Raw genomic sequence first — 24,191 nt, forward strand, 5'->3', positions numbered from 1 at the left:
TTTGTCCACATGCTTGTTGACACCCTCCAAAAATTCTAATGTTTTGAGGCAGGATTTCCCTTTACAAAAGCCATGTTGACTTTTCCCCAACATATTGTGTTCATCTGTGTGTCTGATAATCTTGTTCTTTAACTTCAACGCATCTGCCTGGTACTGAAGTTTGGCTTATTGGCCTGTAATTGTCTGGATTACTCTGGCATCTTTTTTAAAGATCAGCACAACAGTCGCTCCTTTCCAGTCAGCTGGGGCAGAGGCTGATGTACATACCTTGGGTAGCAGGGCTGTAATTTCTGGTTTGAGTTCCTTTGGAACTCTTGGGCAAATACCAGCTGGTCCTTGGGACTTATTACTGTTTATCAGTTTGTTCCAAAACCTTCTCTATTGACACCTCAGTCTGGGACTGTTCCTCAGAACTGTTCCTTGACAAGGAATGGCTCAGGTGTGGGAATCTCCCTCATAACTGCAGAGATGATTGATGCAAAGAATTCATTTAGCGTCACTGCAGCTGCCATGTTTACCTTGAGTGCACCTTGGAACAGCCAATGGCTTCACTGATTTTTGTTTTTTGTGGCAGACTTGCTGATTCTGATATACTTACAGAAACTGTTAGAAAAATCCTGCCCTTCTAACTAGATCCCACTCTGTTTCCCGAGCCAGGGTATGAACTAGACAGGGGTTGTTTTTTTCTAAAAAAACAAAATCAATCAATAAATCACTTTTTTCTCCCCTGTGAAGATTTTTTCTTTCTCTCAATTGGTCTGAGGACTTTAAAATTATTCCCATCGGCAGGGGAAAAACAACAGGAACCAGTTTTAATTCACTTTTGTTTTTTATTTGTCCTTCACGTAGTTCTTTTGCTTAGTTCCTTGGTTTCATTTTCACATGCGCAGAGTTTGGGTTCAGCGTTGGAATGTGGAGCTGTTCGAATAATAACCGGTTTCGAGAAACGAAGAGTAACTGCATGGTAGAAAATTACGCCCGAAGTACAAACACGTACAGAGAATACCCATGGCGGAGGTGAGCTCGGGTGTATTTACAGTGCAGGCGGGAGAGGTTAGCAGCTCAGGGCCACTGGGGCATGGCCACTAAGCGGTGACCAGATTAAAGGTCCTCACAGCTGAAAGAGCCCCAAGGAAGCCGGTTTGAGGAGGTCAGTCCTGGGGACGCTCCTGATAGGGAGCTGCTGATTCTGAGCCTGATTCTGTCTCACCTCATGCCTGGCCCTGCGAGGCGCTGAGCTCTGCTGGCTCCCAGTGCTCTCTGGCCAGGCCTCGTGTGGGTTTTCCATGGTGTGGGCAAGAGCAGGGTGTGGCCTGGAGTTGATACACGGGTGCTCTGAGAACAGGCAAATGGCTCTGCCTGGGCTGGGGGCTTTGTCCCTCTTTTGCTCTTCCTCCCTGGCGCCTTTGCCCGCCCACCTCCTGCAGAGCAGCCTCAGTTCCAAACCAGCCCGCACTCTGCAGCATCACTCGCCCTGTGTTACTGGGGTGGGGGTGACTCAATGCTGGCCATGGGGTGACTCTCCCAAAGCCACACAGCAAATCCTCCCCCTCCCCCGTTCGCTCCCAAAGCCTGGACTAGAACCTGTGTCTCGAGTCCCACTCTACTGTTCCACCCACTAGACATCACTCCTCTCCCAGAGCTGGAGGTAGTACCCAGGGGTCCTGACGCCCGGCCCCACTTCCTTCCCCATGCACCAGGAGCAAACGTGGTCCATCAGCCACAGCGTCCTTCCTAAGGGGAAGAGGGATTCTACAGGTGCCACTGAATGGCGCAGGGACTGGGCGTGGGAGCGCCCCATCCCCAGCTCTCAGAGAGAAGCCAGGAACTGCCCTCCTGAATACATGCATGTCTGTGGTCAGGGCACAGCACTGCTCCCTGCAGAGCCCAGTGACATCAGTGTCTCCAGCCAGCCCAGTGCAAAGGCCAGCCGGGCCGGCCCAGCGGAGAGGGCAGGCTCCTAGACAGCTGAGCATCCTGGGAAGGGGGGGGGGGGCAGCACTTGAAGACCCAGCATCCAGGGCCCCTAGTCTGACAGGCAAGTCATCCAGGGGGCATCAGAGCTTCTCCTCGGCTGAGCCAAAGACAAATCTGCTCCGGGAGCCCAGCTCTATAGGGGTCAGGTGCCCTGGGGGATAGTTGGGAGGTACCCTTATAAGAGGTATGACCCCTCCCCTCCCCTCCCCGCAAGCACCCAGCCCTTACAGCTGGTATACCTGCCCCCATCCCCTCCCCCAAGCACCCAGCCCTTACAGCTGGTATACCTGCCCCCAGCCCCTCCCCCAAGCACCCAGCCCTTATAGCTGGTATACCTGCCCCCATCCCCTCCCCCAAGCACCCAGCCCTTACAGCTGGTATACCTGCCCCCAGCCCCTCCCCCAAGCACCCAGCCCTTACAGCTGGTATACCTGCCCCCATCCCCTCCCCCAAGCACCCAGCCCTTACAGCTGGTATACCTGCCCCCATCCCCTCCCCCAAGCACCCAGCCCTTACAGCTGGTATACCTGCCCCCAGCCCCTCCCCCAAGCACCCAGCCCTTACAGCTGGTATACCTGCCCCCATCCCCTCCCCCAAGCACCCAGCCCTTACAGCTGGTATACCTGCCCCCATCCCCTCCCCCAAGCACCCAGCCCTTACAGCTGGTATACCTGCCCCCATCCCCTCCCCCAAGCACCCAGCCCTTACAGCTGGTATACCTGCCCCTATTCCCTCCCCCCAAGCACCCAGCCCTTACAGCTGGTATACCTGCCCCCATCCCCTCCCCCAAGCACCCAGCCATTACAGCTGGTATACCTGCCCACATCCCCTCCCCCAAGCACCCAGCCCTTACAGCTGGTATACCTGCCCCTATTCCCTCCCCACAAGCACCCAGCCCTTACAGCTGGTATACCTGCCCCCATCCCCTCCCCCAAGCACCCAGCCATTACAGCTGGTATACCTGCCCACATCCCCTCCCCCAAGCACCCAGCCCTTACAGCTGGTATACCTGCCCCCATCCCCTCCCCCAAGCACCCAGCCCTTACAGCTGGTATACCTGCCTCTATTCCCTCCCCACAAGCACCCAGCCCTTACAGCTGGTATACCTGCCTCTATTCCCTCCCCACAAGCACCCAGCCCTTACAGCTGGTATACCTGCCCCTATCCCCTCCCCGCAAGCACCCAGCCCTTACAGCTGGTATACCTGCCCCTATCCCCTCCCCGCAAGCACCCAGCCCTTACAGCTGGTATACCTGCCCCTATTCCCTCCCCACAAGCACCCAGCCCTTACAGCTGGTATACCTGCCCCCATCCCCTCCCCCAAGCACCCAGCCCTTACAGCTGGTATACCTGCCCCTATCCCCTCCCCACAAGCACCCAGCCCTTACAGCTGGTATACCTGCCCCTATCCCCTCCCTCAAGCACCCAGCCCTTACAGCTGGTATACCTGCCCACATCTCCTCCCCCAAGCACCCAGCCCTTACAGCTGGTATACCTGCCCCCATCCCCTCTCCCAAGCACCCAGCCCTTACAGCTGGTATACCTGCCCCCATCCCCTCCCCCAAGCACCCAGCCCTTACAGCTGGTATACCTGCCCCCATCCCCTCTCCCAAGCACCCAGCCCTTACAGCTGGTATACCTGCCCCCATCCCCTCCCCCAAGCACCCAGCCCTTACAGCTGGTATACCTGCCCACATCCCCTCCCCCAAGCACCCAGCCCTTACAGCTGGTATACCTGCCCCCATCCCCTCTCCCAAGCACCCAGCCCTTACAGCTGGTATACCTGCCTCAAACCCTCCGAATACCCAGCACTTAGTTCCAGTGTACTCCTCAAAGCATGCACCTCCCCCTCCTTCCCACATGCCCATATCCTATAGCAAGTACAATGCAGTGCACATGGCTCTCACTCCCTCCATGGGAGCACACCTCCTGGCCCTTCTAGCACGTGTACCTCCCACCCACCCCAGGCTCCTGGCCCTATAGCAAATGTACCTCCCAGCCACTCCCTGGGCTCTTAGCCCTTATAGCAAATGTACCTTCCAGCCATCTCCCGGGCTCCTGGCCCTTATAGCAAATGTTACCTCCCAGGCTCCTGAACCCTATAGCAAGTGTACCTCCCAGGTATCCCCTCAGGCTCCTGGTCCTCATAGCAAGTGACCTCCCAGCCTCACCCCCCACCTCCTTGGCTCCCAGCCTGTCGTGATACAGCCCCAGGCCCCACACTCTGGCCCCTATGCATGCAGCTTCCAGCCCCCAGCCCTGGGCAGTGAGCCCCTCTGGTGAGTGCCCTGTCAGCCCACTGAGCATGGCGCCCCCAGCATGCGCTGCAGGACAAACCCAGCAGGGTTCCCTGGATCTGAAGCTCAGGCAGCACCAGGGTGGAGCCCAGCGCCTCACTCACACACCCATTCCCCTCCTCCTGCCCCCATCTCAAAACACTTGTCAACCAGCACGGACATTAGCTTGGCAACCCCTGGGGCAGTGCCACGAACCAGAGGCAGCAGAGGAAACTGAGGCAGGAGGTACCTTGGTCACAAGCACCTTCCCAGTAGCAAAGGACTCACAGGACTTTCCCCATCCACGAGACCCTCCCCACGCCCAGCGCTGCAGCGAGGGCCCAGGAGTGCGGACGCCCAGCGCCCGGCCTGCACTACTACACATACGCTCTTTAAAATACAGATTTCTCCCCCTTTCCCCAGCTGCTCCTGGAGCCGGGCAAAGAACCCAGGTCCTAGCCCACAGCCACTGGCTCAGCAGCCAGTGAGGCGCCCTAGCTCTGGGCCAGCAGGGCTCTGAGAGGGTCGTCCGATGTCACACTGGCTGGAGCGGGCTCCCCCGGATCCCTCATCTAGACAAGGCCCAGGCCCCGGCCCCGGGAAGGTCAGCATTGGGCAGCTCCCAGACACCCCACTGCAGAGCCGGCCGGCAGAGTCCAGGGGGATTTACTGTTAGCTGTGGGGAGGGCTGGAGCGAGACATGGGCCATTGCCACCCCTCAGGTCTGACCTGCAGCCCCCGCTAGCTGAGCCCTGGGATCCCCCGACCTACCAGAGCCCCTCCCTCCCGCCTGCAGCCCCCGCTAGCTGAGCCCTGGGATCCCCCGACCTACCAGAGCCCCTCCCTCCCATCTGCAGCCCCCTCAAGCTGAGCCCTGGGATCCCCCCGACCTACCAGAGCCCCTCCCTCCCATCTGCAGCCCCCTCTAGCTGAGCCCTGGGATCCCCCTGACCTACCAGAGCCCCTCTCTCCTGCCTGCAGCCCCCTCAAGCTGAGCCCTGGGATCCCCCGGACCTACCAGAGCCCCTCCCTCCCGCCTGCAGCCCCCTCTAGCTGAGACCTGGGATCCCCCGGACCTACCAGAGCCCCTCCCTCCCGCATGCAGCCCTCGCTAGCTGAGCCCTGGGATCCCCCGACCTACCAGAGCCCCTCCCTCCCGCCTGCAGCCCCCGCTAGCTGAGCCCTGGGATCCCCCTGACCGACCAGAGCCCCTCTCTCCTGCCTGCAGCCCCCTCTAGCTGAGACCTGGGATCCCCCGGACCTACCAGAGCCCCTCCCTCCCGCATGCAGCCCCCGCTAGCTGAGCCCTGGGATCCCCCCGACCTACCAGAGCCCCTCTCTCCCGCCTGCAGCCCCCTCTAGCTGAGCCCTGGGATCCCCCCGACCTACCGGAGCCCCTCCCTCCTGCCTGCAGCCCCCTCTAGCTGAGACCTGGGATCCCCCCCCGACCTACCAGAGCCCCTCCCTCCCGCCTGCAGCCCCCGCTAGCTGAGCCCTGGGATCCCCCTGACCTACCGGAGCCCCTCCCTCCCGCCTGCAGCCCCCTCAAGCTGAGCCCTGGGATCCCCCGGACCTACCACAGCCCCTCCCGCCCGCCTGCAGCCCCCTCTAGCTGAGCCCTGGGATCCCCCTGACCTACCAGAGCCCCTCCCTCCCGCCTGCAGCCCCCGCTAGCTGAGCCCTGGGATCCCCCTGACCGACCAGAGCCCCTCTCTCCCGCCTGCAGCCCCCTCTAGCTGAGCCCTGGGATCCCCCCGACCTACCGGAGCCCCTCCCTCCTGCCTGCAGCCCCCTCTAGCTGAGACCTGGGATCCCCCCCCGACCTACCAGAGCCCCTCCCTCCCGCCTGCAGCCCCCGCTAGCTGAGCCCTGGGATCCCCCTGACCTACCGGAGCCCCTCCCTCCCGCCTGCAGCCCCCTCAAGCTGAGCCCTGGGATCCCCCGGACCTACCACAGCCCCTCCCGCCCGCCTGCAGCCCCCTCTAGCTGAGCCCTGGGATCCCCCTGACCTACCAGAGCCCCTCCCTCCCACTGCAGCCCCCTCTAGCTGAGCCCTGGGATCCCCCGGACCTACCAGAGCCCCTCCCTCCCACTGCAGCCCCCTCTAGCTGAGCCCTGGGATCCCCCGGACCTACCAGAGCCCCTCCCTCCCACTGCAGCCCCCTCTAGCTGAGCCCTGGGATCCCCCGGACCTACCAGAGCCCCTCCCTCCCACTGCAGCCCCCTCTAGCTGAGCCCTGGGATCCCCCGGACCTACCAGAGCCCCTCCCTCCCACTGCAGCCCCCTCTAGCTGAGCCCTGGGATCCCCCGGACCTACCAGAGCCCCTCCCTCCCACTGCAGCCCCCTCTAGCTGAGCCCTGGGATCCCCCGGACCTACCAGAGCCCCTCCCTCCCACTGCAGCCCCCTCTAGCTGAGCCCTGGGATCCCCCGGACCTACCAGAGCCCCTCCCTCCCGCCTGCAGCCCCCTCAAGCTGAGCCCTGGGATCCCCCCGACCTACCACAGCCCCTCCCGCCCGCCTGCAGCCCTCTCAAGCTGAGCCCTGGGATCCCCCCGACCTACCAGAGCCCCTCCCTCCCGCCTGCAGCCCTCTCAAGCTGAGCCCTGGGATCCCCCGACCTACCAGAGCCCCTCCCTCCCGCCTGCAGCCCCAGAGCACCCCCGGCTCTTCCAATGCTTGTCAGTCACCCCCTAATCTTCATTCCCTGTCCAGCCCCTCTAGGGTGCTCAGCCCCCAGCCCTGCCCCTCCCCCCAGCTGTGCCAATGCCCCGGAGCCTGCTGGCACCCAGGGACCTTGCTGACCCCTGCTGCAGCACATGGCACGGCAGCTTGGCGGGGGTAACGTGTGAGCTGAGGCTGCCAGAGTCAGTGCGTGTGTGAGCAGAGTGCAGGGTTCAAAACATGCCAGTGCTGCGGGGCACGAGGGAGGCTGTGGAGGTTGCCGAGTCCGGTGAGGAGCCAGGGCCTGGTTGGGAACCCTCGCTCCAGTCATGGGAACGGCCCAGGATGACACTGCTCTGTGATGGGGTAGGAGTGAACACCCTGCCTCCGCCCCTCCTCACGGCTGCCCTGCCACAGTGCACAGCCCCATGTGCAAGGTGACACCGAGCACCCGTGTCACACGGGGCTTGGCAGGGCCAGATTCCACACGACAGCTCCTTGGCGTGCAAAAGAGCACGGCCCTGCGGCTACCCGCCCACTCCAGCCCCATGACATCAGCCGGAGCCCCGGGCTCCTCGCGGGAAGGGCAGTGGCTGGGCCCTGACCCAATCAGACTGGAAGGGCGCCAGGGGGAGGGGTTTAGCGCACAGGAAGTGTCATGCCGTGGGGCCCACTTTGCCAGCCCGTGCCAGCTAGACCCAGATCCCACCTCTAGGCGCTTAGTAGGAGCCCAAAAGCTGTTCTGACAATGCGGGCTCAGGCCCTGGCACAGGAGCTGTTGGAACATACATGGAACCCCCTCCACCCAAATTCCATCTTTGGGAACCCCTTCCCCAGCCCAGCTTCAACCCCTTGAAGCTGCCTCTCCTCACTCACCCCTGGGCATCTGACACCTCGGGATGGCACAGAGCAAGTCCCATACAAAGAGGTGGGCAAGGCCCTGGCTCAGCAGCTCTGGGCGTTTACTGGCCGGGCAGTGAGATGCCACCGCTGGCCCCCACGGGAGGGGCAGGGCAGGAAGGCAGGCGGAACAGGGGCTGTTGTGCCTGGCTTGGCAGGGCGGGCCTGGCCTTTGCAGGGCTCTGGGGGGTGGCGAGGGAGGACGTGGACGGGCTCAGGTCATGTGCTTGGTGACATCTGGGTTTCCCTCGGCTCTCAGGTGACATTTAAGAATTCTATCTCGGCAATGGTTGTTCCCGCGCCCTCCGGCCGGGGCGGCTCCTCCTGCGATGGTGCTGATTTCGATGGCATCGAAGACTTTGGACTAAACTGCATCATTCAGTCGGAAAAGGGACCTGCTGGGCCAGAGCAGGAGAGTCAAGGCCTAGACAGCAGGATCTGCCTGCTCGCCAGGCCCTGCTGAGCCAGCGCCCACCCTGCACCGTGCCAGCCCCTGGGTGAGGGCACATAGGCGCATGGCTCCCTGTGGGCAGGGCAGTACGTCCCACCTCCCCCTCCTGCTCAGCCCAGCGCTGCCCGTCCCACCCCCCTGCACCGCACAGCAGCTGCCCATGCCGCTCCCGACAGTCTGAGCTGGGGGTGCCGGGGTGCACCCTCACACCTAGAGGACGGGGATAGAAGGGAGGCTGTCGCCGGAGCACCCAGCCACTGCTTGGCGGCTCTGCTGTGACAGCCACAAGGTCTGGGCTGAGATGCCCTACATGCCTCTGACAGCCCAAGAGCCAAGGCGGCGCCAACGTGTGGGCACTCACTGCTGGGGCAGGAATCGCTGTACCCCAGGCCAGTCACTGTGTGCACGGGGCAAGGGAGTCTTGCTGCTGGAGGTGCTGAGCCAGCCCAGAGAAGGGCTGCATCCCTGGCTGTGCCATGCCAGGAAGGGCCAGGCTCCCCTACGGGCTGTGAGCAGGGAGCCCTGGACAGAGCTGGCTCGCTGGGTGTGCTCTGAGCCTGCCAGCCTTGGCGCTTCCCTTTCCCTCGTCTGCCATTTACACTCAGGCAGAGCAGGAGTGGGATGCAACCCAGCCGGCGCACTGACAGGGGGTTCGCAGTGACCAGCGCCAGGTGCCAGCGCCAGGCCACGCCGACGGGGGGCTCGCGGTGACCGGGGCCAGCGCCAGGCTGCGCCGACAGGGGGCTCGCCGTGACCGGAGCCAGCGCCAGGTCGCGCTGACGGGGGGCTCGCCGTGACCGGAGCCAGCGCCAGGTCGCGCTGACGGGGGGCTCGCGGTGACCGGGGCCAGCGCCAGGCCGCGCTGACGGGGGGTTTGTGGTGACCGGGGCCAGCGCCAGGCCGCGCTGACGGGGGGTTTGTGGTGACCGGGGCCAGCGCCAGGCTGCGCTGACAGGGGGCTCGCGGTGACCGGGGCCAGCGCCAGGCTGCGCCGACGGGGGGCTCGCCGTGACCGGAGCCAGCGCCAGGTCGCGCTGACGGGGAGCTCGCGGTGACCGGAGCCAGCGCCAGGCCGCGCTGACGGGGAGCTCGCGGTGACCGGAGCCAGCGCCAGGCCGCGCCGACGGGGGGCTCGCGGTGACCGGGGCCAGCGCCAGGCTGCGCCGACGGGGGGCTCGCCATGACCGGAGCCAGCGCCAGGTCGTGCTGACGGGGGGCTCGCGGTGACCGGGGCCAGCGCCAGGCCGCGCTGACGGGGGGCTCGCGGTGACCGGGGCCAGCGCCAGGCTGCGCTGACGGGGGGCTCGCGGTGACTGGAGCCAGCGCCAGGTCGCGCTGACGGGGGGCTCGCGGTGACCGGGGCCAGCGCCAGGTCGTGCTGACGGGGGGCTCGCGGTGACCGGGGCCAGCGCCAGGCTGCGCTGACGGGGGGCTCGCGGTGACCGGGGCCAGCGCCAGGCCGCGCTGATGGGGGGCTCGCGGTGACTGGAGCCAGCGCCAGGCCGCGCTGACGGGGGGCTCGCGGTGACTGGAGCCAGCGCCAGGCCGCGCTGACGGGGGGTTCGTGGTGACTGGGGCCAGCGCCAGGCCGCGCTGACGGGGGGCTCGCGGTGACTGGGGCCAGCGCCAGGCCGCGCTGACGGGGGGTTCGTGGTGACTGGGGCCAGCGCCAGGTCGCGCTGACGGGGGGTTCGTGGTGACTGGGGCCAGCGCCAGGTCGCGCTGACGGGGGGCTCGCGGTGACTGGGGCCAGCGCCAGGCCGCGCTGACGGGGGGTTCGTGGTGACTGGGGCCAGCGCCAGGCCGCGCCGACGGGGGATTCGCGGTGACTGGGGCCAGCGCCAGGCCGCGCTGACGGGGGGTTCGTGGTGACTGGGGCCAGCGCCAGGCCGCGCCGACGGGGGATTCGCGGTGACTGGGGCCAGCGCCAGGCCGCGCTGACGGGGGGTTCGTGGTGACCGGAGCCAGCGCCAGGCCGCGCTGACGGGGGGCTCGCCGTGACCGGAGCCAGCGCCAGGTCGCGCTGACGGGGGGCTCGCGGTGACCGGGGCCAGCGCCAGGCCGCGCTGACGGGGGGCTCGCGGTGACCGGGGCCAGCGCCAGGCCGCGCTGACGGGGGGCTCGCGGTGACTGGCACCAGGCTGTACAGACTGCGGGATGGCAGAGACCGGAGCTCACCTAGATCCCTCGCTGACTGTGCTATTCCACATCGCCGTTCTGATTGTGCTGGTTCTCGGGTACCCGTGGCTCCTCCTCGCAGGGTGACAGCTCATCGATGGAAGTCTGGTTAGTGATCCCTGGGGAGACAGGGCATTTGGGGCACTGGGGACAGCTCACAAGATGGGCCTGCAGGGACCGTGCTCCGGATGGAGCTAGTGCAGGTGGGCCATTGGCTCCACAGCCCTTGCTTAGTGCCATCTGCATGCGGACGGAGCTGAGACCTGCCAACTCGTCTCATGCAGGGCCGTCCTGTAGCCTGTGTGGACTGAAGCGTCCAGCATTTCTCCATCTCACTCCACTTCCCTGCATTGGTCTGATTTGGAATGAAGTGACCAGCCTCTGCTCTCCCCTGCTCCCACGAGCACCCTCAGCCCGATGGGCCTGCCACTGCCACAGCTCAGAGCCCACTTGCCACCCACCGCCGGACCCTTCGTCTCATGCACCATGGCCCTTGCTGGGACCGGAGAGGGGGTCACACTGCCCTCAGGCTGTCCAAACCCACAGTCAGGGCAGGGGGCGGGGGTAGGGGGTGCAAGCCCCCTGAGGGTTTCTCAGACTGGACTGGTGGGGAAGGGTCTCTCCACAGAGGGCTCCCCCCCCAGCCTCCCATGCCCAGCACATACCACTGGCCGCTCGTTCTTTCCACTTCTGCTTGTTCTCCTGGATGTACTTGCTCCAGGTGGAGCGGAAGCTGGTGATGTCGGTGTTGATGTCGCCCAGCTCTGAATGCTCGTCCAGGGACGGCTGCCTCCATTGGGAGCTGCGGGGAAGCCAGAGGAGGCAGCGCCAGTGCAGTGTGGGAACCACTCAGCACCACACCAAGGCTGGGAGCCACAGCAGGTGGGATGGAGGGGCTGGGGCGAGGACCTGGAGGGCTTATCTCCTCCTCTCCAGCCTGTGCTCAGGGGAGCTGCCTGGAGTAACCAATAACCCTGAATGCACCTGTTCCCGGGCACCCCACAGCCCTCCTGGCACAGAGGGGAAACTGAGGCACAGGAGGCTATGTGACCTGTCCAGGTTTCACACACAGGAGGGAGACAAGACTCCTGCCTCACAGCTCCCGTCCCTTGCACTGAGCACTAGGCCCCATGGCCGCTCCGGAGCACCTGCTCAGTGTGGGTCTGACGTGAGACTGGCATCCAGCAGGGGGAGCAGGGGGAGCAGGAATGCTGCCAGCCCGAAGCCAGGCACTGCTGCCAGCGGGGAGGCTCTGCTGGCACTGACCCCGGTGAGGGGGTGGCCTGGAGCTAGCCCAGTGCTGAACAAGTCTGACCGGACCCACTGCTCCTTCCCAGGGCTCCCCGCAGCCCCACTGGTGTTACGCTCAGGGCCAGCAGGGGGCGCACTCAGATCGCACATGAGGCAGCTGGGAGCGGGAGCAGCAAACCACTTCCAGGGAGGGGTGGACTGTGCCTGTGATGGGGGGGGGGGCAGACACAGCCAGGCGAACGTCACACAAAACGTGTTCAGGCTTCATGGTGTCGTGTCCAGCGGCCGCCCCCACCACCAACCTCCTGGTCTTTGGCCACTTGTCCTGTGGCTAAGGATGCCTGGGCTCCGCCCCCCGCTCTGGGAGGGGAAGGGGCTCTAGCGTGCTGAAGCAGGGGGGGCTGAGAGCCTGGGCTCTGTCCCCACTTCTGCCACTTGTCTGGGGCCTGACCCAAAGTGCATTCAGGTGACTGGAACGACTCTGGATCAGGCCCCTGGGCTCACTGCCTCAGTTTCCCCTGGGGGAAGCGGTGATAATGATGAACATGAGCCAATAGGGAGGCTCGGTGACTTCATGTCTGTGAGGCTCAGGCACTGCAGCCTGGAGCCATCGGCAGGGTCCCAGCTGGGTCGCTCGCCTCCGGCTCTCCGGCTGCAGGGAAGCTGGCAGGCGCATACAGAGCAGCGGGGAAGCTCTGAAGTTGGGCTGTGACTCCCCGCTCCAAGTGAATCATTTACTGACTTTGCCCCAGGCCAGGCTTGCTCCTGATCCCTGCTCCCCAGCGCTGGGTGGAGATAAAAGGGCTTTGGAAGGGACACCTTGAAATTCCCCTTCTTCACACAGAGAGAAAGTAGGGTCGCCGGGAGCTCCTGCAGGGCCCAGCGGGGACACAGGCAGGGAGCGCACCTAGGAACCTGCCTTTCCTGTGGGGCAGGCCAGGGCCAGGGCAGACTGGGATGCAGCTCAGCCTGAACCAGCATTTTGGGGCGGTCTCCGGAGTGGCTAGTTTCCATATTCCTGAGGCTTGGGGGGCGGGGGGGAGACTTTCAAAGTCCTGTCTGGAGCAGAGATTGGCTCCTCACTGGCCTAAGCACGTGCTGGGTACTGCCAGGTGGAGTGTTCAGCCCGGTCCCAGAGCTCCAGCAGGGGACTGCGCCCCGGGAATCTCGGGAGGTAGGAAGGGCTCTGGGGGTGCTAGGGCTGGTGTGGGTACCGTCGCTGAGCTCAGGGAAATTCTGGGCCAGTGCTCTGAGCTGGGCACCGGCCAGATGCCCACTGGTAGGTCTCACTCACATGCTCAGGTCAAACCAGCAGGGACCTTGGGGTCAGGGGTTTGCCTTCCTCTGCAGCAGGGAGCAAGGATCACCTACTGAGATCCTCTGGGCAGGTCCCACTCATCAGACCCCGCCCTGTCAGGGCCCTGGGGCATTGGCAACATGTCGAACTCCCTGCTCTGTCCGTGGCCCACAACAGCTTAGCTCCCCATGCTCAGACTAAAGTCACCGGGCTCCAGAGGAGTGGCCGGCTGTTGGCCAATGCACCTGGCCTCCTGCACAGCACAGGCCAGTGAGCTGCCGGTCCATGCTGGCCTTAACCTATGGAGCAAGAGGAGACCCCGGCTCGGCTAACTCAGCTTTGCTAGGAGTGGCAGCATCTTCCACATGGGGAAACTGAGGCATTGGCAGGTAGGTTTTACCTGCAGCCACATCATCAGTAGCAGAGATGGGAGCAGGACACAGGTGTCCTGCTGTCCAGTCTCACAGGCTGCACTGCCTCCCAAGGCCCCAGGGCTCATCCAGCAGCACCAGCCTACATGGGGGTCTGGCTCCTCTGGGCAGCACTGGTGACTACCTCACTTTACCGCCTGGCCACCCTTTCAGTCCATGGACAGTGGGTGGCCCTGAGGACGGGGTCCGAGGACACAGGCCCATCTAGCCCACTGGGTGCCCCCCCTCCCTGGGAGGAGCTGGCCCAGCCCTGCAGACATCCCCTCCAAGCAGCTCAGAAACAAGCCGAACGCACAGCCGGAATGGAGACCCCAGCAGAAGTGCTGCAGTGCCATGGGACGTGGGCTCTCGGGGTGATCACTGCCTTTTCCTGGCATTCGCTACATTTAAGCCCCAGCCGGCTTGAGACTGTAGGAGACTGCTCCCAAGCTGGGGCCTCAGGCCAAGATGCAATTTCTGGGCAAGAGCAGGGACAGAGCCCCTGTGTGCCCCCCACTTCCCAGAACAGCCAGTGCCCCAGCGCTGGGCCCCCAGGGCTGTGGGAGACCTGCGCTGAATTGGGCTAAGCAGGAGCCTGTGTCCCCCATAGCCCCAGAGAGCGCCCCGGCATTGGGGTGCATCTCGCTTGCTCCCTGGGCTTTTGTCCAATAGGTTCAAAGGTCTCGCTTCTGGCCCAATACGGTACCCTGGGCAGTTTTCACACCCTGGAATTCTGGTTTTCTGGGCAGCCCCAGTTCGCCCCTCTCCCCCCGCCCCTTCCTGCGGAGAACACTTGGATCCCCCTCCCCATCCCCACTACAGGTACAATGAAGAGCTCCCTTCCCCCAGAGCAATGAGGGCTGCTGTGACAGCCTGGCCCTGGCCTGTGGGTTCTGCCCAGGGGTTTCAGGTCCTAGGTCCCAGCAGTGTCACCACCTCCTGAGGGAGGCCTGAGGCCCACCAGGCCCAGCTGGGGCCCAGAGCTGGTCAGCCAGCAACACTCCAGAGCCGGTGGCACTGGCTGGGAAGGAACCAGTGAGGTGCCTAGGCCGCCCCCACTGACCAGACTTCAGCCAGGACTCACAGCTGCTCTGCCCTGCGGTCAGAGGTGAGCCAGCACCTGCCCTTCCCTGGGGCTACACTCCCCCAAGGGGGAAATGGCACAAGATGCATGGGCTGGACTGGGCCTATGGGCTGTGTGCACAGCCGCAGAGCCTGGACTCCTGGGTTCCAATCCCAACTCTGCTATAGGCTTGCCATGTGATTACGAGCCAGGCCCTTCCCTGCCTCAGTTTCCCCAACTGCAATGTAGAGATAATGATATAATCTCTGTGCCCAGCAGCCACTGTAAGGCTCAGCTCCTTGCCCCTGAGTGTGCTGGGGGCCTACATGGGCCTGTGTGCTAGTAACACCCTCCTGAGCTTTCTAGCTGCTCTGCGCCACCCATGCCAGCACCCACCTGCTCTGCTGGCTGGAGGAGGACTTAGTCTTGGAACCTTCCTCCACCAGCGGGAGAACAATCTTCTCCGCCACGTCTGTCAGCACCGAGAACGTTGGCTCCACGATGAAATCAATGAAACCTGCGGAGGCAGAGGGATGGGGCGTTAGAGCACGACGCACCCAGTGCCCCAACATGAGGGCAAGGCCTGGCCCGACGGGCAGGGCAGCGACTCACCAATCTGGGACTGGGCCACCAGTGTGGACTTGCGATCACAGAGCGGAGAGAAGGGCAGGCCCAGCTCAGCCTCCTTGTCCCCCTGGGAGAAACAAGGCAAAGAGAACGGTTAACCCTGCCGAACGCCTGGGCCCCGGGGGGACACGAGCAGCCTGAGCGCAGGAGAGGGGTGCAATGGGTGACTGCTCTGAGCGTGGGACACACGAGCCAGACGCCTGGGCTCAGTTCTTGGCTGGTCAAAACACAGCCCTGGGGGCAGGACATGGCCTCGCTCTGCACCCATCTGCCTGCGTCGCCTGGAGCAAGGCTGGGTCACCCAGGGTCTGGAGCTGCAGATGCCAGCGGGGATGAGTCCCTAGTGATGCCCCCTGGCAGCGCAGTTACCACATGGCGGTCGTGCCCCACGGCAGTGCAAACACCATACAGCTGTTGCACCCGTAGTCGCACAGCACCGGAGTCAGCACTCGGGCCACACCCCATTGCTTCGTGTTATCACATGCCCCACAGACAATTCTGCCCCATGGCCATATGGAATAGGAACATAAGAACGGCCACATGGGTCAGGCTGAAAGTCCATCTGGCCAGTGCCCCATGTTTTGACAGTGGCCAGTGCCAGGTGCCCCAGAGGGAATGAACAGACCAGGGAATTGTCAAGTGACCCATCCCGTCACCCATTCCCAGCCTGACAGTCCTTTTCGAATCCTGTTATAGTCTTGGCCTTCACAACATCCTCAGGCATCCTCTGTCCCCGTCCACCACATGGCTGTCACAGGCCCCATGGCCGCATGCCATCGCACTCAGCAGTGACTGTTGTGTGCCCCGTGGCATCAGTCACCATGTGGCTGTTGCGTGCCCCGTGGCCACGTGCCATCGGAATCACCATGTGGTTGTTGCGTGCCCCGTGGCCACGTGCCATCAGAATCACCATGTGGCTGTTGCGTGCCCCGTGGCCACATGCCATCACAGTCACCATGTGGCTGTTGCGTGCCCCATGGCCACATGCCATCACAGTCACCATGTGGCTGTTGCGTGCCCCGTGGCCACATGCCATCACAGTCACCATGTGGCTGTTGCGTGCCCCGTGGCCACATGCCATCACAGTCACCATGTGGCTGTTGTGTGCCCCATGGCCACATGCCATCACAGTCACCATGTGGCTGTTGTGTGCCCCATGGCCACATGCCATCACAGTCACCATGTGGCTGTTGGGTGCGCACGTGCCATCGGAGTCACCATGTGGCTGTTGGAAGAGAATGATCTCAAAATCCATTCCAACCAGCCAGTGCCTTGTTTCACCCACCCCGGAGCCAGAGGCAGCAAGAGCAAGTGCAGTCAGTGCCAGGCTTGGGGCCATCATCTGCTGGCTCCCCTATCCCACCATGTGATCCAGGGCAAGCCCCTTCCCCTCAGTATGCCTCAGTTTCCTCATCAGTAAAATGGGGCTTGTGCTGTTTGCCTGGTTGGTGAGAAGCTAAGTTGGGTCTAACAGCAGTGGGAGGGTCAGGACTCCAGGGCTTGCTTCCCAGCTCCACTACAGGCTTTGAGCCACCTTCCTTCCTCTCCCAGGGCCCCGGCGCTACTTCTGGGCATCTCCAGCCCACAGCTCTTTGGCTGGGCTCTCTGCTGTCAGGGGGCTGGTTCAGAATCACGGCCCTAGCTCAGCAATGGCTCAGAAAGCGAGGTGGTACTCGAGAGCCACAGGGAAGCCTGTGCCCAACAGAGTGATCCTGGGGCAGGCCCACACTTGGGGGTGGACCAAGGAGGTCACAACGGGGTGGGAAGAGCTCCAGTGCCTCATCTGGGGTCACCTGTGTAAGCAAATTGACCATTCCTGGCCGAGAGGAGCCAGTTCAAGGGAGCTTTAGCAATGCTGTCCCACTCTCCGCATGCAGCCGGAGCCTGGCAGCAGGTCACACTGGAATCACTGGGGATCTCTCGCCACCTGAGGCAGGTTTCCAGGGTGAATGTTGTGGAGCTGCAGGCTCCTGGATCCCCTGAACTGCCTCTGGCCAAAGCCTGGAACCTCATGGGCTCGTTCAGCTTTCAAGGGAGCAGGGAAGAGGCCACATGACTCACTGTGAAAGAGCTAAAGGCGCTATTTAAGGGGATTTCGGGGGAGCCCCTGGATTTCATACTTGAGGTCTGCGTAACGCTGCATGCCCCAGCTCCACAGGCAGTTCTTAAATTCAACAGAGTTTGAGCTGCTTGCAGCTTTGCCTTTGGGGCAGGGAGTTTGTTATAAAAAGAGGGAGGCAGGTGATTAAGAATAACCAAAGGCTGGTCATTCAAGTAACTGAAGGATCCTTAGATCCTCATGAGAATATTGCCAGGTACTGCACTTACAAGACAGAACGGGAATGAGTGTCATGCTGCTGGGATTTGGACCAGTATTGTTAAACTTATAAATGTTCTGGAAAAAGGGGCAAACAGTGAGGTAGCAAAATTTGCAGATAGTACATAATTACTCAAAATAGTTAAGTCCAAAGCTGACTGCAAAGAGCTACAAAGAGATCTCACAAAACTGGGTGATTGGGCAACACAAGGGCAGATGGAATTCAGTGTTGATAAACGCAATGTAATGCACATGGGAAAATATAATCCCAACTATACATACAAAAATGATGGGGTCTAAATTAGCTGTTACCACTCAAGAAAGAAATCTTGGAATTATTGTGGATAGTTGCCTGAAAATATCTGCTCAATGTGCAGTGCAGTTGCTGTCTAAAAACTAAAAAGCTAAAAGAATATTGGGAATCATTAGAAAAGGAGTAGATAATAAAACAGAAAAATGTCATATTGCCTCTATATAAAGTCATGGTGTGCCCACACTGTGAATACTGCATGCATCTGAAAAAGATAGATTGGATTTGGAAAAGGTACAGGCAGGGCAACAGAAATGATGAGGGGTAAGGAACAGCTTCCATATGAGGAGAGATTAACTAGACTGGGACTTTTCAGCTTGGAAAATAAATGACTAAAGGGTCGGAGGATGTGTCAGATGTCTAGAAAATTATCAATAGTGTGGAAAAATGGAATCAGGGAACATTATTTATTCCTTCACTAACATAACACAAGAAGCTGACCCAATCACATTTAAAACAAGCAAAACAAATTATTTCTTAACAGTCAACCTGTGGAACTCTTTGCCAGGAGATGGTGAAAAGGTCCAAATTATAACAGGGTTCCAAAAAGGACAAAATAAGTTCAAGGAGGATAGGTCCATCCCAGGCTACTAGCCAGGGTGGGCAGAGATGGTGTCCCTAGCCTCTGTTTGCCCAAAGCTGGGACGGGCGACAGGGGATGGATCACTTGATGATTGCCTCTTCTGTTCATGGCTTCTGAAGCATCTGGCATTGGCCACTGATGGAAGACAGGATTCTGGGCTAGATGGACCATTGGTCTGACCCAGTAGGGCCATTCTGATGTTCTTATATAGCGCCCAAATGTATCTGCCTCCTGCTGTGACCCACTAGACCCCACTCCCCTTCCAGAGCTGAGATAAAGCCCAAGAGTCCTGACAGTCTCTCTCTCTCTCTCTCTCTCCCCGCAAAATTAGTAACAAAGTAAGACTATATATATTAACATTTTAAGGCTAACCAGCGTCCCTTAAGTGACTTGCCACAAGATGCCTGACCATGTTAATATTAGAGCTGAGTGGGTCTAATAGGGTATATCTACACTAGCCCCCTAGTTCAAACTAGGGTAGCTATTGTAGGCATTCGAACTTGCAAATGAAGCCCGGGATTTAAATATCCCGAGCTTCATCTGCATGTTCCCGGGCGGGCGCCATTTTTAAATCCCCTTAGTTTGAACTGACTGCTACACACGGCAGTCAGAAGTTAATCCGGACTAAGTCCTTAGTTCGGATTAACTGTTACTCCTCCTGCAATGAGGTGTTAAATCCCGGGTTTCATTTGCAAGTTCGAATGCCTACATTAGCCACCCCAGTTCGAACTAGGGGGCTAGTGCAGACATACCCGTATTTATTCCATTCTTTCTTTTATATAGAAATTAAAGACAGTGCTCCTGTCAGGTAATTGCTAAGTTATCTGCCAAAAACACTAGAGTTTTACAGTACCTAAGAGGTGATATCTGTGGGGGAGGGGGGGGGGGACAAATGGGATCAGTCCCCCTCAAATTGCTCCTTGGCTTGTACTGAGCATGCTCAATAACACTATTGAAGCTGCTGTCCTCAGTCTGCCCCAGTGCTCTCACTCTTCCCCCTCATCACAGGTCATCCTCCCCACAACCAAAATCTGAAACGATGCCATAGGCCTTGGGAAGTGGCTGGCCCTCCCACACTACCTGTCTGAAGAACTCCTCCATGAGAGCCTTGGTCCAGCAGCTGTGGACGCTCCATTGCTTGGTGGGGTGGCTGATGTCAGCTGCATGCAGCAGCAGCGACAGTGCTTTCGATTTATCGATCCTGCAGAGGGAGGCATGAGAGGCATAGACAGGTCGGCCCCAGGCGACCAAGAATTCACTGCATCCCCAGCCCGTTTTCCCAAGGGTTAAGTCTTCTCACTTAACCTTTTCTGCCTTTTTCTAGCCTGAATTTGCTGAGCTGCTGATTCAAGCCACTGGCTCCCACTCAGCCTTTGACAACAAAATTAAAGTGCTCTTCACTCTCAGAGATCTGCTCCCATGTAGGGATTACCAGACAGGAGAAGGTCAGCTCTCGCCCTGCTGTTTGATAAGCTAAGTAGATGGAGCTTCTTCAGTCTCGCCCTGGCAGGCAGCTTCTCCAGGCGCTGAATTGTTCTTGCGGCTCTTCGATTTGTCAGTGTGACACACACACACACACACACACTTGCAGGCATATGTAGACATACATGGGGGTGTGCATACACACAGAGCTGCACAATCAGAGCATACAGGCACGCAAACACACACACACACACCCCTCCTCCCAGCACATAGCCCACTCCCAAAATCCTTGTGCAACACTCACAATCCTGTCACCCACATCAGCTGCACACAAAGCCCCACATGCTCATAAACTTCCTACGTGCACAAAGCATCTTTCCCATACTCCCCGCCAACACTGCCTCTTGCTTCCCCTAGAAGTAGCACTTTGCCTGGAAAGACACCCCCACGCACACCCCCACCCCTTCACTCACCTCTCCAGCTGCTGCAGGGAGGTTTTCATGGACTTGACCTGCTGGAAGTGACAGGACATGTCTGTGGCCAGGACCATCTCAATCACCAGGGACCGCAGCTCCCTTCCCCATGTGGAGAAACAGATGCGTGGTCACTCCTGTCCCGCCAGGGACCTAGCCCGTCCCACCTGCCCCGCCCACTGCATCCCATAAGCTGGCTCCTTTGTGGCTGCACTGTCAGCACAACCCAATGGACCTGAGCTGGCCGCTGCTGCCAGGGGTCCCCATTCAGGGGTCCCCAGCCAGAGACGGCTCAGAAATACAGCTAGTGTCTCAGACAGTGAGTTTCCCACCCCAGATCCCATCCCGTGCAGGGGGCTGGATGTGCCCCGGGCCCTCCCTGCGTGAATCTCAGGGTACGTCTACACTACAGCGCTAATTCAAACTAACTTAGTTTGAATTAGTTAATTCGAACTAAGCTAATTCGAACTAGTGCATCCAGACTAAAAAACTAGTTCGAATTAGCATTTTGCTAATTCGAACTAGCATGTCCACATTGAGTGGACCCTGAACCGGGGTTAAGGATGGCCGGAAGCAGTGCCGGCAGGGCATCAGAGTAGGACTTAGAGCGTGGAGCTGCTACCTCAGGCTAGCCGAGGGCTGTGCTTAAAGGGACCCAACCCCCACCCCGGACAGACAGTTCTCAGGGGTGCCCCGCTTGCAAAGCAGTCCTGGCTTAGATTGCCCGGAGTACCCACACTGGGCACATCACAGCACTCGGCCATCAGACCGGCTGCACTTGCCGCAGGCTGCCATCTGGGGAGAGGGGGCAATTGGGGGGCTGCAGGAGAGCTTCCACCCCCAGAAGCCCGCAGCGCCAGCCCAGACCTCCCCATCGGGGGCTCGTACCCCATTCCTCCCTCACCTCCTTCCACTTACCCTTCCCTAGCCCCCCTTCCTGATGTACAAAATAAAGAAAACGTGTGTTCAAAAATAGAAACTCTCTTTATTGAACAAAACTCGGGGAGACTGGGAAAAAGAGGTGGGAGAGGGAAAGAGAGAGGGTGGAAGAGGGGAGGGTAACTAAAATGATCAGAGGTTTGGAATAGGTCCCATAAGAAGAGAGGCTAAAGAGACTGGGACTTCTCAGCTTAGAAAAGAGGAGACTGAGGGGGGATAGGATAGAGGTCTATAAAAGCATGAGTGGGGTGGAGAGGGTGCATAAAGAAAAGTTCTTCATTAGTTCCCATAATAGAAGGACTAGAGGACACCAAAGGAAAGGAATGGGTAGCAGGCTTCAAACTAGTAACGGAAAGTTCTTCTTCACAAAGCAAAGAGTCAACCTGTGGAACTCCTTGCTGCAGGAGGCTGTGAAGGCTAGAACTACAACAGAGTTTAAAGAGAAGTGAGATCAAGTCATGCAGGTTGGGTCCATGGAGTGGTATTAGCCAGGGGGTAGGAGTGGTGTCCCTGCCCAAAGTTTGTGGAAGGCTGGAGAAGGATGGCACGAGACAAATGGCTTGATCACTGTCTTCGGTCCATCCCCTCCAGGGTCCCTAGGGTTGGCTGCTGTTGGCAGACAGGCTACTGGGCTAGATGGACTTTTGGTCTGACCTAGGACGGCCATTCTAAGCTCAGGGTTCAGGGTCGGGGGTCTCAGTGGACCACCTTGATTTTCATGCACACCTGCTCCTGGGTGGCCAGGCTGGCAGCTCTCCTGCCCTAGACGGCCACTTTCCTGTGCCTAGTGCGGAGGTCATGGACGAGGTCCACGATGTCTGCACTAGACCAGGCGGGTGCCCACCTCTTGCAGTCCCGGGCAAGCTCCTGGGAGCCGCCAGCCTGGTCCCAGGAAGAGGGGGAGGGCTGGGGGGCATCGGGTGGCTGGCTCAAGCCGTGCCAGGTGCAGGGTCTGCTGGCTGGATGCTGGCAGGCTTGCACCTGGCACAGGCGTTGTATCCAGCCCATGCCCCTTTAAGGGGCCCGGGGCCGGGAGGGGGGCAATAGAGTTTCCCTAGTGTTGGCCTGAGTGGCCACCAGGGAAAGCTGGGGAGGGCTAGCCTCCCACTAGTTCGAATTAAGGGGCTACACAGCCCTTAATTCGAACTAGTAAGTTCGAACTAGGCGTAGTCCTCGTAAAATGAGGTTTAGAATCATAGAATCATAGAATAATAGGACTGGAAGGGACCTCGAGAGGTCATCGAGTCCAGCCCCCCGCCCTCAAGGCAGGACCAAGCTCCCTCTACACCATCCCTGACAGATGTCTATCTAACCTGTTCTTAAATATCTCCAGAGAGGGAGATTCCACCACCTCCCTTGGCAATTTATTCCAATATTTGACCACCCTGACAGTTAGGAATTTTTTCCTAATGTCCAATCTAAACCTCCCCTGCTGCACTTTAAGCCCATTACTCCTTGTCCTGTCCTCAGAAACCAAGAGGAACAAATTTTCTCCTTCCTCCTTGTGACACCCTTTTAGATATTTGAAAACCGCTATCACGTCCCCCCTTAATCTTCTTTTTTCCAAACTAAACAAGCCCAGTTCATGAAGCCTGGCTTCATAGGTCATGTTCTCTAAACCTTTAATCATTCTTGTCGCTCTTCTCTGTACCCTTTCCAATTTCTCCACATCTTTCTTGAAATGTGGCGCCCAGAACTGGACACAGTACTCCAGCTGAGGCCTAACTAGTGCAGAGTAGAGCGGCAGAATGACTTCACGAGTTTTGCTTACAACACACCTGTTGATACAACCTAGAATCATATTTGCTTTTTTTGCAACAGCATCACACTGTTGACTCATATTCAACTTGTGGTCCACTATGACCCCTACATCCCTTTCCGCCATGCTCCTTCCTAGACAGTCGCTTCCCATCTTGTATGTATGGAACTGATTGTTCCTTCCTAAGTGGAGCACTTTGCATTTCTCTTTATTAAACCTCATCCTGTTTACCTCTGACCATTTCTCTAACTTGCTAAGGTCATTTTGAATTATGTCCCTATCCTCCAAAGAAGTTGCAACCCCACCCAGTTTGGTGTCATCTGCAAACTTAATAAGTGTACTCTCTATCCCAATATCTACATCATTGATGAAGATATTGAACAGTACGGGTCCCAAAACAGACCCTTGAGGAACTCCACTTGTTATCCCTTTACCTAGTTCAAACTAAGCGCTCCGCTAGTTCAAATTAAGTTTGAACTAGCGGAGCGCTAGTGTAGCGCCTATCAAAGTTAATTCGAACTAACATCCGTTAGTTCAAATTAACTTTGTAGTGTAGACATACCCTCAGAGAGACAGACTCACAGCTTTAACCACTTCCACCAGCATGCTGGGGTGCTTTACAGTCACTTGGTGGGGAAAATCCCATCAGCAGCTCACCCCCGAGGCATTCTGGGGACTGCCTGTCAGTGCTGTGTCCATACTGTGCCAACACCACAGGGCCCGCTCCCAAGTGACACAGGAACACAACTGATCAATCAAACACGGAGGGGAGGAAAGTTCCCTCTCTGCCGCCATTTTGAGTTGAGCCCCTAGCAGAGCTGATGTCTGTATCAGCTGCCCAGTAGCGAGGGCGGACACAGATGATCATAGGCAGAGGCCTGCTCTCCAGATGGGCACCACGATCAGCCATTGATTGCAATACCCAGGCTGGCCAAAGTGAGGGGAGACGGGAGCAGGGGGTTCTGCCCTGGGCTGGCAGGGTGGGGCCTCACCCAAACTCATCCTTGGCCAGGTTGATGAAGATGTTCATTTCGTCGTCCTGCATCATGCGGAAGACGGCGCTGATGTGGTGGTTCTCCAGCACGGAGCGGTCGTTGTACAGGATGGCACAGTCAGACCTGGGAGCAGAGGAGCTCAGATTTGGGGCTGGGGAGAAGCTGCCCCAGGCTGGCAGCCGGTCCCTGTCACACCAGGCTGGCAGCCGCTCCCTGTCACACAACTGCATCTCTGAGGGATGAGTGAACCTGCAAAGCGTAGGCCAGATCGGGCCTGATTCTGCCCCAGAACCCAGGCT

The 24,191-nt window shown here is 59.6% G+C and overlaps 1 protein-coding gene across 3 annotated transcripts in view; it reads right to left on the reverse strand.

Annotated features, from left to right (window-relative positions):
• Positions 1-6,770: 6,770 nt before the first annotated feature.
• The window catches only part of PDE1B (phosphodiesterase 1B), a 137,250-nt gene continuing 119,829 nt past the window's right edge, over positions 6,771-24,191 (reverse strand). For 2 of the 3 annotated variants that reach the window (XM_006131134.5, XM_075902082.2), the window contains 8 exons: positions 23,890-24,015; positions 20,200-20,301; positions 19,385-19,505; positions 15,080-15,161; positions 14,864-14,984; positions 11,112-11,248; positions 10,447-10,565; positions 6,771-8,212 (listed from right to left, as the gene is read on the reverse strand). In XM_006131134.5, coding sequence (XP_006131196.3) covers positions 10,468-10,565; positions 11,112-11,248; positions 14,864-14,984; positions 15,080-15,161; positions 19,385-19,505; positions 20,200-20,301; positions 23,890-24,015 — 787 coding nt within the window. In that variant the 3' untranslated portion in view covers positions 6,771-8,212; positions 10,447-10,467. The remainder of the gene's footprint in view (positions 8,213-10,446; positions 10,566-11,111; positions 11,249-14,863; positions 14,985-15,079; positions 15,162-19,384; positions 19,506-20,199; positions 20,302-23,889; positions 24,016-24,191) is intronic. The other variant, XM_006131135.5, reaches the window with a different exon arrangement.

The sequence above is a fragment of the Pelodiscus sinensis genome, chromosome 31 (genome assembly GCF_052426305.1).
Source record: "Pelodiscus sinensis isolate ZL-2025 chromosome 31, ASM5242630v1, whole genome shotgun sequence".
Taxonomy (NCBI): domain Eukaryota; kingdom Metazoa; phylum Chordata; order Testudines; family Trionychidae; genus Pelodiscus; species Pelodiscus sinensis.